The 14,422-nt window shown below is 41.6% G+C and overlaps 1 protein-coding gene across 1 annotated transcript in view; it reads right to left on the reverse strand.

Annotated features, from left to right (window-relative positions):
- The window catches only part of PHEX (phosphate regulating endopeptidase homolog X-linked), a 91,227-nt gene that overhangs the window by 16,465 nt on the left and 60,340 nt on the right, over window positions 1–14,422 (reverse strand). Inside the window, 2 exon segments of the mRNA XM_033147261.1 lie at window positions 2,362–2,420; window positions 10,284–10,387. Coding sequence (XP_033003152.1) covers window positions 2,362–2,420; window positions 10,284–10,387 — 163 coding nt within the window.

The following is a 14,422-nucleotide window of genomic DNA, read 5'->3' on the forward strand; positions in this document are numbered from 1 at the left end:
ATGTCAAGGAAATGTTTTGCCAAAGGCATGTGGTCACCTGTATGTCAAAATAGCTGGTATAGTCTGTGTTAAGTTTAAACTCGGGGGAGGGGCATGTTGCTGTTAACATAGAATTGGTAGTACAGGAAGCAGTTCCTTCAACAAGAATAAACCATTTGAATCAACACCCTGTTTCTTCTTCCTAAGAGATAAATAAGAACCCAATAAGAGCCCATTAGTCCAGCATCTTGTTCTCACAGTGGCCAACAAGATCTTTGTGGGAAACCCACAAGCAGGACCCGAGTACAAGAGCACTCCCCACTTCCTGCAGTTTCCAGCAACTTGTATGTATTATCATAGCCCTGATGCAAGCGAGCACACAGAAATATGCTGCTTGCGTACCTATATACAGCAATAGACAACTCTAAATAAGTGCAGTTCACGCCACATGAATTTGTTGACTCTTGAAAACAGCAGATAGCAAGGTCTCTAGGTCAAACACTAGCGATACAAAAAGGTCAAGAGGAGAGATGCAAGGCACAAGTGCTTGTATGCCCATGACTGATTGGTTACGTTTGACAGGTCTCGGCTTCTTGATGCTGTTAGACACAGCTAGCTGTGAAATCCCAGACCAGGAACCCTGACTCTCCTTTTCATTTTTTTTCCCTTTGGGGACAGCTTTGTTTAATCTGCTATAGCATAGCAGCTCTGGGATCTAGATCATACCAAAATGAAAAAGAACTTAAACAAAATACCAGAGGATTCAGTAATGACTAATCACAGAGACACATTTCGTGCTGTGAATCTGCATACAAGCACTTGTGCTGAAGTTAGCAGGGACATTCAGTTTTTTCAACCAAAGAAACCAGTAAAATCATTCTTAAATAACATGAAACAAGTAAAAATAAAAATGGAGAAATGCCATAATAAAATAAGGCATAGAAAAGGGAGGAAAAAACCCAACTTCAGAATAAAATAATTTTCTTATTGAAGCCAAAGATTGAAGAGTTAATTGTGCATAACAAATTCGGTACTAAGTAATACTGCCTAGCTTCAATTCTGCCTAGCTAAAACTTAGAAACTTTGTTAATTGAGCAGCATATAAATACTTTATTTAAAACACCAACAGCAACAACACTGATTTTATGAACCTGAGCAAAATCAGAAAATTTATCAAGCTTAAAGTCACATGGTTTCAAAGCCAAACAAGGTGTAATAATCAACGACTAACCACTTCAGAGATCCATGCCTTCATGTCTTCTGTTCCTAGCAACATAATTCCTTCAAGCAGAATTTTATTTTTAAAATAAAAATTAATTTAAAAAAAATACATTACCCAGGTATTTGGAAGCCTAGCATGCCTGCATTAAAGTACCTGTCCATCTGTGATGAAAGTTGGCTTTGTAATCTGCAGCAGCTGCCATAATACTAACAGGAGCCCGATCCTATGCATGTTTTTTTCAGAAGCACATAAAGCAGAGCCAACATTTTTCAGAAGACTGAGGATCGTATCCAACACTGCATGCATGATGTTCCACTTCCCCTTCCTCTTCTCTCCCTGCACATCCCCAAATTTTCTCAATCCATAGGCCCACCCAGAGGAAAGGGCAGGACAAGTGGAAGCTACTGCTCCTTTGCTTACCCCATTGCTTTTCCCTAATACAGGCAGAGAGGAGCAAGGAGAAAGAGCATCAAGGTATGGGATTCTGGAGATTGGTAGTAGGCCTCCAGATGATCTATGGACATCAACAGCTGCCCCACAATGCTTAACCCCTGATGCTATTCCTGGAAACACCCGAGGTGATGGAGGCTGGTGCCCAAAAACCTTCAAAAACCTGAAAATCGCTTCTGCATAATTGGTTTCATGCTGCACTAGCGATGTCTCTATAGGAACCACATGGGGTGTGCAGGTACCACATTACTTTCCAAAGCAATAAGCTTCTTCCTGGTGGGACAGAAAGTGTTACGGCATGGGGCCATGTAATCTGCCTACTCTATTTGGCTCCTGTATGGGGCCATTACGTGATCATGTTGGAGCAGTAAAGGTACTGCAGTAAAGGTAAAGGGATCCCTGACCGTTAGGTCCAGTCGCAGACAACTCTGGGGTTGTGGCGCTCATCTCGCTTTATTGGCTGAGGGAGCCAGCGTACAACTTCCGGGTCATGTGGCCAGCATGACTAGGCCGCTTCTGGCGAACCAGAGCAGCGCACGGAAATGCCGTAGTAACGTATTAATAGGCCCCTAGAGTCACAATGCCACCAGCTAGCAATTGGCACAGGGGTAAGAGAAGATGTGACTTTGATGTTCGAGGAAGCAAAGGGGATACCTTTTTCCCATGTAAGTAATGCGGTTGTAATTTTAATCAATGTACATTTTACTCACTGATCTGATTTGTCGATGAACTGTAAAAGGCATTGACCGTAGTTGGACTTGTAAACCACCTGCAGAAATAGTGAGAACAAGTTAGAGTTGATGGTTTTGTGAACAAGACAAACAAACAAAAATAGTGAACTCTGTAAATTGAGACCAGAATATTTTTTTTTAAAAAAAACCCTGCTTTCATGACTTTATGGTTTATATTCAAAGGGTGGCTGTAGAGCGCATCCTTTGCATGCAGAAGATCTCAGGTTCAGTTACCTGGCATTTCTAGTTAAAAGGACCAGGCAGAAGATGATGGGGAAAACCCCTGCCTGGTCCTTTTAACTGCCTGTAAGTCGATGTAGAGAATGCTGAGCCACATGGACCCAATGGTCTGGCTCAGTTTAAGGCAGTTTCATATGGCCATCCATTCCCCACTCTCTGTACACACTTGCAGCTGCATGAATATCACATGGGCCTGCGCTCCAGACATCACTAACAAAAACAGCAGCAGCAGCAACAATGCACTGCACCCACATCCTGTATCAGCACAATGTGCAATTAGAACGCCCACTCCCTTTGGCACAAAAATCTATTCCTGGTTGTCAGTGTCCCTCCCTGCATGTCTTCTTTCGAATAGCTCCTCAAAAAAAAGGGTCCCACAGCCTAGCACACTCTCCATTCCTCTGGTCAAACTCTCCATTCTTTATGTTCACCCATGGTAAAAATTGTGCTGAAGCTCAGTCAGAAATGTGTTTTGAATATCAGGACGGAATCCAGGGAGTCCCCTCCTTTCCCTACAAACACACACCAGACTTTTTTTCTTCACAATCCATTTCCCCCATGGTCTTCTTTGTCCTTCTCTCCCCCTCCTTCTAGCACAACACTGTTCCTAACCAGGCTTCACCATCGCAAGCACACTGCAGCATCATACTGATTAAGTAACATCTGGGGAAGTGTAACTTTGTTTCTGAATTGGAACATTTAAAATTAAATATGTGTATTAGGAAACCATATTCGAAAGCCCTTGTTGATGCCACCCTGTCTCTCATGATTGAGAATAAATCCAAATAAATCAATTAATGCCAGAATCAATGAATGGGAACGTCTAATAAATCTTCTCAGGGCTAAGCTGCTCAGAAAATTACTTAAGGGCTGTCATAGGCTATGACTTCAGTAACTTTGCTTTTTACTTTCTCTATAAAGAGAAAAAATAAGTCTCTCTCGCTCTCTCTCTCTCTCTCTCTTTAGCTGGAAAGGCCTTTGGGGAGCAAGTGCTTGAGAATGAAGAATGTTTTGGAAAAAATACTTTTAAAATTTATTTTTGCATTACTGTAGCCAAGGTAGTTTACAACCTATAAAAATTTCCAACAAAAATCATCTTGTCCTTTATGGCAGTGTTTTTCAACCTTTTTTGGGCAAGGGCACACTTGTTTTATGAAAAAAATCACGAGGCACACCACCATTAGAAAATGTTAAAACATTTAACTCTGTGCCTATATTGACTATATATAAAGTAATTATCTTGAATAGGAATCAAATAAACACAATTTTTCCCACGGCACACCAGGCAACATCTCGCGGCACACTAGCGTGCCGCGGAACAGTGGTTGAAAAACACTGCTTTATGGCAATTCAAAATATAACTAAAAGCAAATAAGCAAAATTCAAGATATATGTAATGAAGGCACCAGGCAAGCCTCCCTGGGAAGAACATTCCACAGATGGGGAGCCACTGCAGAAAAGGCGTTTCTCATGTTGCCGTCCTCCAGACCTATCACAGAGGAGGCACACAAAGAAGGGCCTCAGGTGATGATCACAGGGTCTGGGTCAGTTCATATGAGTAGAGGAGGCCCTTGAGGTATTGCAGTTCTAATCCATTTAATGCTTTATAGGTGGAACCCAGTCTTTGAATTGGGCCCAGAAACTAACTGGCAGCCAGTGTACTAAGGCTAGGATTGGCTTTATACACTTTCTTGCCCTGGTGAGCAACTTGGCCACTGAATCCAGCACCAGCTGAAGTTTCCGAATTGTCTTTAGAATCAGCCCCACGTATAACATACGGCCACAGCTGAGCCACCAGCCAAAGCCAATAGAAGGCACTCCACATCACTGAGGAGAAACAGTTTACTCATTTCTGTATATTTTTGAATAAGCTGGAAAACTGGAAATTAATGAATTGAAACATCACAGAACACTATCGTATGAATATCTTACATATCCATTATTATCAACTGAAAATAATAATTGTCCTACCAGAATTTAAAAAGAATTGATTTATGACTCTTACACACAGATACACACACACACACACATATGGCAGATATATATATATATATGGCAGATATATATTTTTTGTCAGATAAGAGAAGCCAGAAGATGACTGACATCTATGCTGAGGAGTTGGGAGAAAACATTTAGCAGGGTTGACTGCATTCCAATTTCAGAGTCATTTATGGCAGCAGCCAAATAAACTAATTTGAAATGCAGTAGCACAGGCGCTTATAAAGAGGTGCCCTCACACAGGACAAAAATGAATGACTTTTGCAATGACCTGCAGGGAAACATTTGAGACACTGGACACTTTTATTGGAAATTTAAAATGCCATTGCATTTCAAGTCTCTACCATGGTCTCAACCTTTGACACTATCTCTTTTATTCATATCTGCTTCCACTGTCTCAAAGCTTTCTCTGTTTCTAAGTTCTTGCACACCAGATTTCACCAAGAGACCTCAGTTCTGTCCTATGAGTCTTCTTCAAGTGACAAACATTCAGGGCAATTTAAGCAAAGTATCAAGTCTTCCAAATGTTTATTGGTTTGCATTTTTTACATTGTTCATTGGTGTAACAAAAAATATTTTTCATCCCAACACTAGAGATTGTGGCATCTTGGCTTAGTTAGTATGGTGTGCTTTTTTCCTTTCCTTTTCTTTCCTTTTCTTCCTTTACTGTATTTTATTGGTTTTCAAAGGGGTGTTTTTCTTAAAAATCAGCCTCATCTATGTTTCTACAACTCACTTTACTTGAAGACCTCAATTGACTTACTTTGCCCTAACCCATAAGAGCAGGGAATAGCTAACTTGGGCATATCAAGAATGCCAGTTGCTCAGACAGGCCCTTAATTCACCACGAGGCCCCTTGTAAAACAATCTGAAAGTTGCAATAGGTCTGTTTCATGCAGACAAACTTTGGCATACATAATCATTCCCATGAAAGAAACAACTTCCACACGTCTACAGTGGACGCTCGGGTTGTGAACGCGTTCCATGTGGGAAGGGAGGCGTGTTCGCAACCCGCAGCATTCGCAACCAGCGCCGCTGCATCTGTGCACGCGCAAAGCGCGATTTAGCATTTCTGCGCATGTGCAAGTGCCGAAACCCAAAAGTAACCTGTTCCGTTACTTCCGGGTTCGGCACGGTGCGCAACCTGAAGCGGCTAAAACCCAAGGTATGACTGTACAAGCAGATGAACTGATGCCTGTATTTCACTGCATGAATGTGCTACCCGATTCCATTCCAATCTCCCCGCCTGTGCATGCAACAAACTAGGTAGCTTAGAAATTTGTGTGTATATTGTAAACAGATGTTGAAACTGGTGTAGGTAAGGGACAAGGGACTTCAGTCCTGGAAGCTGAATGTGACCCTGCAATGCTCTCTTTCCCAGTTCTCAGGGTATTCCTCATGCCATCCCTCCTTCCTAGGTCACCTGCCCTCAGTGTTCCTACTCTGTGCCCTCCTCACCTGCTTCTGCCTGGCTATATGAACCCTCTTGGACCCCACAGCTGGCAGAGGAGGCGTTGGTGGTGGTGGTGCTGCCACTGGGGGCTGCCCAGTTGGCACTGACCCACCACAGGGCTTTCTCAGTGGTGGCTTCCTGGTTGTGGAGTACACTCCTGAGTGAGGTGCACCTGTCTTCATCATGATTTAAGTTTCAGGAGCAATTTGAAAACATTTCTGTTGACCCAGCATTTGGTAGTAGAAGAATACTGCTGTTCCTGGCAACCCTGAGATCATTGGGTGGAAGAATGTGTTTATGTATAACTGCGTTTAGGTCATTTTAGAATGTTAGAATTAATCATAGAATTGTAGAGTTTGAAGAGACCTTGATGGTCATCCAGTCTAACCCCCAGTCCAATATTCCGGTACATTGATTTCAGTAGGTTTGTGCTGAGTAAAACTTAGTTGAATACCACCTAGCATCTTTTTAGTGACTAACAATACAATCCTAGGCATCTCTACTCATAAGTAAGTCGCACTGAGTTCAGTGGCACCCCAGGTAAGCCGATATGGGATTGCAACCTTAGTGTAGGTGATTTGGCATATTCTTGACATATTCAACAAATGGAGCCAGATTCTGACTTTTCATGCTTGCTTCCCTATAATTAGAGTTGGAACACATCCCAGAATAATTTTGCATGGACAGATTTTTAAATATAGGTTGCTAACAAATTATGTTAAATTTCTAGCTTAATACAGGGCAAGCAGCTTATGTGAAGAGACTTATTTGTACAGCTCTAATTAAACTGATATCTTTTCAGAATTTTACTGCAGGATTCCAGGCTTGGTCTTGAAAATATTTTATGAAGAGAAATTTGCTTGCATTAAATCCAAAATTACAGATTGCAGAACATATTCAACAAACAAGTACAGGTGGTTTTCTATACATAGCTCCCCCCCCATCCATATATTAGTCCCTAAAATATGCTGCTTCATTGTTACACCCGTTTCGTCACACACTAGGGCCCAGTGTGCAAACGCATAGCAATCCTAACCATGTCTCCTTCTCAGAAGTAAGTCCTATTGAATTTGGTGGTTCTTACTCCTGGGTAAGTGAGGCTAGGATGCAGCCTAAGCCTACAGTGTTGTTTGGGGCAAAAGACAGCTGACAAAGAACCCCATCAGAAGGAAGCACGAAAGGAAGCAATGAGGACATGTTTACTTACAAGGGGAGGGAGATAGCAGTCCCCCCCCCCCATGGTAGCTCCAAAATGCAGCTGTAGCTGATCAGCAAGTAGTTTATTCATGGCATATAACTGCAATACATAGAACTCACCTATATACAGTCGTGCCTTGGAAGTAAAACAGAATCCGTTCCAGAAGTCTATTTGACTTCCAAAATGTTTGACTTCCAAATTGAAGCTCCTGCAGCCAATTGGAAGCTGCGGAAGCCCCGTCGGACGTTCGGCTTCCAAAAGAACGTTCGAAAACCAGAACACTCACTTCCAGCTTTTGATCGTTCGGGAGCCGGAATGTTTGACTCCCAAGGCATTCGGGAGCCAAGGTACGACTGTACTTAAAAGTCAGAAGTAAAAGACATTTGTAGTAATATATTTTCAAAACATATGGCCTGTCCTACTTTCACTGTTCCAATCCTTCAGGCCTTCCGCAGGTGATAACATATGGTGGAACCTGTTCTGCAGTCATGAATATTTAGTCTATGTCATTAATGTGGTGGGTCTGTGAGGTCTTCCACTGGTGCCCACAAATCCTTGTAAGTCTTCCCAGTCACAGCCTCTTCAGTAATGAGGTGGTAAGGGAAGTCACCCTTCTCTCACTTGAAAAGTACATTTTGAAGGTGGAAGTTGGAAGAACACTCTCCCATTTATTCTATGTGCTTTTCAAGGCTCAGATAAATTCTACTGGATCCAACTTTTACCCAGGAAAACTAAGTGTATGTGCATTCTTTCTGTGCATTCTTTCTGTTTCTTAGTGGGGGTTGAGACGATCTGGACAGGAAGAAATGACCAGAGTGGGGTGTTGCCTGCCCCCGAACTAAAAAGGTTGGTGAGTCCCAATTTAGACTCATTTGCTTCCGTTGCATTAATTGGCCACTTGAAACTCAAACAGTCTCTTTTTCATAGGGGCTCAAGGGCCGGCCCATAGAAGATAATGATGTCAGAGCTGAGAGATGGGAGTTGCCTATGCTCACGTGACACGCACAGCATATCAATGGACTCCTCGTTTTCTATTGGTACAGCATTTTGAGAACCACACATGTAGAAAAAGAGTTAAACCACATAAATATGAAGATCAAGTGGAGAAGGGGTGACATTAAGCAGTCCTTGAAGGAGTAAGCCTTTTCCCCCCTTTTCTTTTTTGAGATAAGCTCAATCACATTCTACCTCATGCTGAGTCAGGGAATAATCCCCTTCATTTCAAAGTATGCCAGAAATGGGGTATGATTCACAGGGGACAGCCCTAAACTTGTATATTTCAGGGATTATCTGCCAATTAATTTCACCTTCAGTGACATTTTCCATCATACTAAGAATCTCTTCAGGGTATATTAGTGCAGCTAATAGCCACTTCCACAAGAATGAAGGATCAAGGGTGTTTATCTCCTTCATAAAGGAGCAAATGTTTTTCGCTACTCTGGAAACCCATGGTGAGATAAATATAATGTGTTTTGCTGATCTACAGGTATGGCACAGGATAGTCTCAGAATGATCCCTTCAGGGTTCTCTATTACCGTATCAATGTATTCCTCCATCACAATTACTATATTGCTGCAGCCACTGCTAATGCTTCTGAATCGTACTGTATCACAAATAGTGTCACAGACGCAAGGGCTCCAGTCCATAGACCTCCTTTCCTCATGCTTGCTATGAAACACCACCCCATTTTCCTTACCAAATATTACCAATGTTGATCAATGGTTGAAGGGCCAAAAAAGATACCTGAATTCATCACATAGGACTGGTACTATTAGACATGTCCGTGCAGGCAGAGATCTGCCGCATACCCTGTTTTCATAGGCATCAGCTATTTTTTTTCACCCAGTAGGGAAAATCCATGTCATTGCATTGGAAGCAGGCTCTAGAATCCTATATAATAGCAAACTCAATCTCTTAGTGCCTGTCCTTATGTAGTGAAAACAGCACTGTTCATTCACAAGAAGGTGGCATCAGCAGGCTTGAGGAGGGGGCAGGAGTGCAGCTCAATGAAGACTGAGCATGCTCAGTGGGCATGAAATGCTGGCTATTTGTTGGGTGGGGCAGCAGGAGACTAGTGGGGATGAGAATACAATGGAGTATCCTAGAAGAGATCATGGCTGGCTGGTTGGCTGGCTGGAACCCTGAGTGGGAGCACATGGCAACATTCGTTTGCAAGTCCCACTTTCCTACATCAGACAGCTTTTAGTAGACTTTATGGGGCCACGATACTACTTAAAGCAAAACATAGATCACAAAAAGCACAACAAGTGCAACTGGCAAGGAATCAAACACTGAAGTTAGTTCTTTGGCAAGCAGGGAGTGACAACAGCGCCTTGCAGAGTCTGTGAGGTGTGCCAATTATTGGCAAAAGGCAGATGCATATCCAACTCCTGCTGCTCATCCACACTGCTCTCTCCTCCTCATAGGCAAAAGTACATTCCTTTGCAGTCTGGCCAAAGCCAGATGAACATTTGAAAACACATTTTAGGAGAATAAGTTTGATAACCAGGACTAAGCCAAATCAGTATTTCATATGGAGAAAACTCAATTTCTATTGAAGTACAGCATCAAATTAACTTGGAACAAAACATTTTAAGTGACCTCAGGTTATGTGCTAAGTATATATACCATTCCTGTGGTTAGCAGGTGACTTAAGTCAGCAACAGCAACACTTCCTCTTATTTGTAGAAAAATCTAATGCACCAAAATTGCCACAACTGCTAGCAGAAATCCTATCCCATTACAATTCAATTATTGGGGGGGGGGGGGTTTGGAAAGAAAAGACAACACACACATTAAGTTCCAAACCAACCAAAGCTAAGCACTTTTAATTCTCATTGATTTCATTATGTGTGATTTAAGCACCTGCGTAACTCCACCATTGAAATCAATGAGGCTTAAAGGTGCTTAACTTTGGCTGGATGGTGCCCTGAGTGTTTATGCTCCCCGCATGTCAATTATGTGATGAAGCACCGGGTCTAGTTTTTGCTAATGCATTTCTTTTCTACTCACTCTGTTTTTGGAACCTCTTTTCTCAGCCAGTAGAAATCGGACTGCGCTGCCTGCTTGCGGGTCTGAAGCACGTTGCCAAAATAGTCCGTTTCTAAAAACTTCATCTGGGAATAGAATGCAAGGGTTATGCAAGTATAACCAATAGATTCAAGGAGGAAAAGAAAGAATAACTTTAATGTTTGCAAAGCAAAGCATTCTCAAAGACCCTATGCTCTGAATTGAAATGTTCATATACTGAGCAAGAATTCATTTGAGCTTTTCTTCACAGATTTTTTTTTTATGTTAACGTATCATTCCCATAGAGCTGCACCATTTCTATGAAATCCATAAACAGCAACTGTTGAAGGAATGGGAATTGCTTTATAGAATTGAAGGAATGGGAATTGCTTTACAGAATTTTATTTTTACATGTCATGGCTGAAACCCCTAATCCACTTACCTGGACGTAAGCCCCACTGAACTCAATGGAACTTGTTGACATCTGAATGTCGGGAAACTGCTGAATATTTAGAAGACTGCCAGGAATTGCAAAAATGCTGACATTTCCCAAGAAATCCCACAGTCCGCAAAACATTTTTGCCTACTATTCAGCAACTGATATACTTTTAAAATAGTTATTCTACAGTTATTCTTGTATCTAGATATATAGCAAAGCAATCCTATGAAGCAGGGGGGAGAATCTGTAGTGAAGTTTCTGACACTTCAGGAACCCTGCCAGCTCAGTGTAGTTGGCGCAAGGGCAGGGTCTTTTTCTCTGCCTTTCCCCCCTCCTGTAGGGAAGGAAAGATTGATGTTGGTGTTGTTCAGAACTTCTTTGGAGTAGAATGGAGGGGGGATGGAGGGGGGATTAAGTGGATCCTCAGAAACCCTTCACATGTCCCCTTCCATCAGGATATCTATGCCTGCCAAGTTTCCTGCTGACATACTAGAAATGGAGGCAGTGAGCTGAGTACTGTCATGCTGGTGGACCTCCCTGGTCAGTGGTAGTGCAGCAATTTCTCCACATCCAATAGCCCACCAGCCAGCTTTCCACTGGCTTTAGGATTACACCCTAAAATAGTATGTGCATTTCAGCCACTGCTAGCCATCTACCTGTTGGTGCTAAGTAAGGTATAAATGAGGCAGGTGAGAGCAAACTGAACTATCACACCCCACCCTGGGGCATGCAAGAGCAAAGAGTTAATCATTCTAACAAGGGTTGTTGTTGTTTAGTCGTGTCCGACTCAAGCAAAGCTAAAAGCATGCATTTAAACTTGAGATGTTTGCAAGCAAAATAAATAAAGATTTATTTTTTAAAGCTGATCTCCCCCTGGAGTTTTAATACTCACAAAGCAGCACCATTTATATTTATTAATTTTCAAATTACACCCTTCAAGGGCCAATAAATATTTTACGACATCGGGGAGTAACAAAATATGACTGCTGACAGTGTGTAGGTGACTCAGATAACTAGTAATCAGATAGAACGACAGGACCTCCAGTTCAAACTCAGACTCTGCTGCTACAGATCGTAAGTCGTTAATGTCTAATTACTGCTTGTGGCTTGTTTGAAAAGTATCAGCAGCTTAGTGCAACTTTCAAAATACCAAAGAGTGCATTTAAAAAAAAATCATCAGCTTCCACAAAACCTTTTATTCTGGTGCATGTAACAAAAGCTGCTTAACCTTTGAGATGTAAGACTGACTTCATATTTCTTAAATGTCAAGTTAAAAATGTATTTGGAAAATGTTTGTGAAAAATTATTTCCACCCTGTCCTTTACGTGGTAAAGTTAAGGAATTTGTAAATTATATTTCTACTGTTTTGAAGGAATGCACTTAACGGCAGACTTAATATTAGTTTCCAAAAGGGTACACATGTTAGTCTCCTGAAGCAAAAGCAACCAGTCTTGTGGCAGCTTAATACTAATATTATGACAAAAGATTTGTGGGCTAAATATGCCCTGAGTGCTCACTGGAAGGACAGATCCTGAAGCTGAGGCTCCAATACTTTAGCCACCTCATGAGAAGAGAAGACTCCCTGGAAAAGACCCTGATGTTGGGAAAGATGGAGGGCACAAGGAGAAGGGGACGACAGAGGACGAGATGGTTGGACAGTGTTCTCGAAGCTACTAAAATGAGTTTGACCAAACTGCGGGAGGCAGTGGAAGACAAAAGTGCCTGGCGTGCTCTGGTCCATGGGGTCACGAAGAGTCGGACACAACTAAACAACAACATCCTGTATTGTGGTGTGTGTGTGTGTAAATGGTGAGGTCAGAAGGAAAGAAAATGCAGAAAAGTACAGCCATGGCAGTAACATTTTTAACAGTGGCCATTCACACACAAAAAGAAAACAACAATAACTGTTGACAACACAGACATTGTGGTATTGAGAAGCCAATTAACACATTTGGTGTGATAAAAATCCATTGTTCTGATTCAGTCCGCAAGTGATAGCATTAAACCTCCTGACATATTGTAAGTGACGAGTTCATCGCCACCCACTCAGCAAGTGATCTCCTTGAAGTTCCACCATCAGTCTGTCTGCTGCACCTTAAGCTCTCTCTACCCTCCTTCTCACATTCTCTGATCTATCTCCCAACCTGTCTTACTAATCATTAACTCAGTTTCAACAGAAAACCATTGGTCCATTTAGTCCAGTATTGTTGCATAGACTCAACAGAGTTTCAAACAGAGTTTCTTTTCAAGCCCTACTTGGAATCTGGGACACTGTGTGTATCCAATGCATGTGTCCTACCACTAGCTAAGCCCTTTTGCCTTCTTGTAAATATAATTACCCCCAGTGAAGAATGGCCCTGCCAAAAGCAGCTAGTTCTCTGCTGCACCCCAGTTATTTTTGCCACACCATTATACAACCGCACAGTGCCAGTGCCATGCATCAGAACCACCATATGCCATGCAACTAAAAACACATACTAGAAAAGAAATGATCTGACGTATTGCAGTGGTATTCAACTAACGTAGACCAACTGAAATACATGGATATAGGAATAAGTCCATTAATTTCAATGGGTATACTCCGAGTTAAGCCTAGTTGAATATCACAGTTTGTGAAATATAAATGCTACTGATATGTTTATTTAATAAATAATTTTATTATTGTTCCCCCCCCACACACACACACTTATTCCAAATTACTTCTATTTTTGGTTGACCAAGCAACTTGAAAATAAATAGATCTGCCAGTACTTTCATCATTCCCAACTGTAGAGTTATTGCCTAGAAAAGATTTGTTGTAGCTGTTGGCTTGTCTGGCTTTAAATATCTGTAACTATGAAGTTTCACACTACAATGATTTGATAGGATGTGAACATAAAGCAATAAAAGGAGTGACTTATTATCATTTCCCAGCTTGCTTTAACCATCACAGGCAGAACTATGGCCTCAGTGAAGACACTGTGTGGTGTATTGTAGGGCTACATATTTTTAGCTTACTGAAATACACAGCAATTTTGCAGTAGGATTATGACTCAGAAAATGGGTTGCAACTTCCATTAATTTGTTCCAACGACACAGCTGACAATGATCACTGTTTTGTCTCAAAGACAGACACTGCATATATTGCAAAATAAACATAACTAGAGACATGGTTAAGACTTCCCTTTATGGATTAAATAAGGCTTGGAGTACTTACTCATCGTCCTCCATTTCAATTAAAAACACTTTATCCTCGAGAGATGTGATGCTTAACAACAGACTCATGTAAATAATGTGGGAGATTAAGCAGAACTCAAGAAATGTGCAAAGCAAGGGAAACTGTGCTATAGCTAAAGGCATACATTTTAAGAGCAGAAATGCAGCACTCAGAAAGTTAATATCCCTTTACGTCCTGTGGGAGCTCGATGTGTCAGTGTACAAGCCATTTATGTCTTGGACAATATATCCTGAAATAATAACTCCTTTGAGAACAAAATTTCAATTTGGAATCAAATCCCAATCAAACACCATTGCAGTCTGTTGGTTTGAGGGTTTTTTAAAAATCAAACACACAGCAGGCTTATTTTAAGACGCTAGCTAGGTAATGCAAAGTAATTCCCGGAGGTGTCTATACTCTGTGCACACACATACACAACAGAGCCCGTGACTGGCTGAATGTTCTGAAAATTGCTTCTTGCAATTTTTCCAGCTTCTGGAGGAAAGA

Source organism: Lacerta agilis, chromosome 4 (genome assembly GCF_009819535.1).
Source record: "Lacerta agilis isolate rLacAgi1 chromosome 4, rLacAgi1.pri, whole genome shotgun sequence".
NCBI classification, from domain to species: Eukaryota; Metazoa; Chordata; class Lepidosauria; order Squamata; family Lacertidae; genus Lacerta; species Lacerta agilis.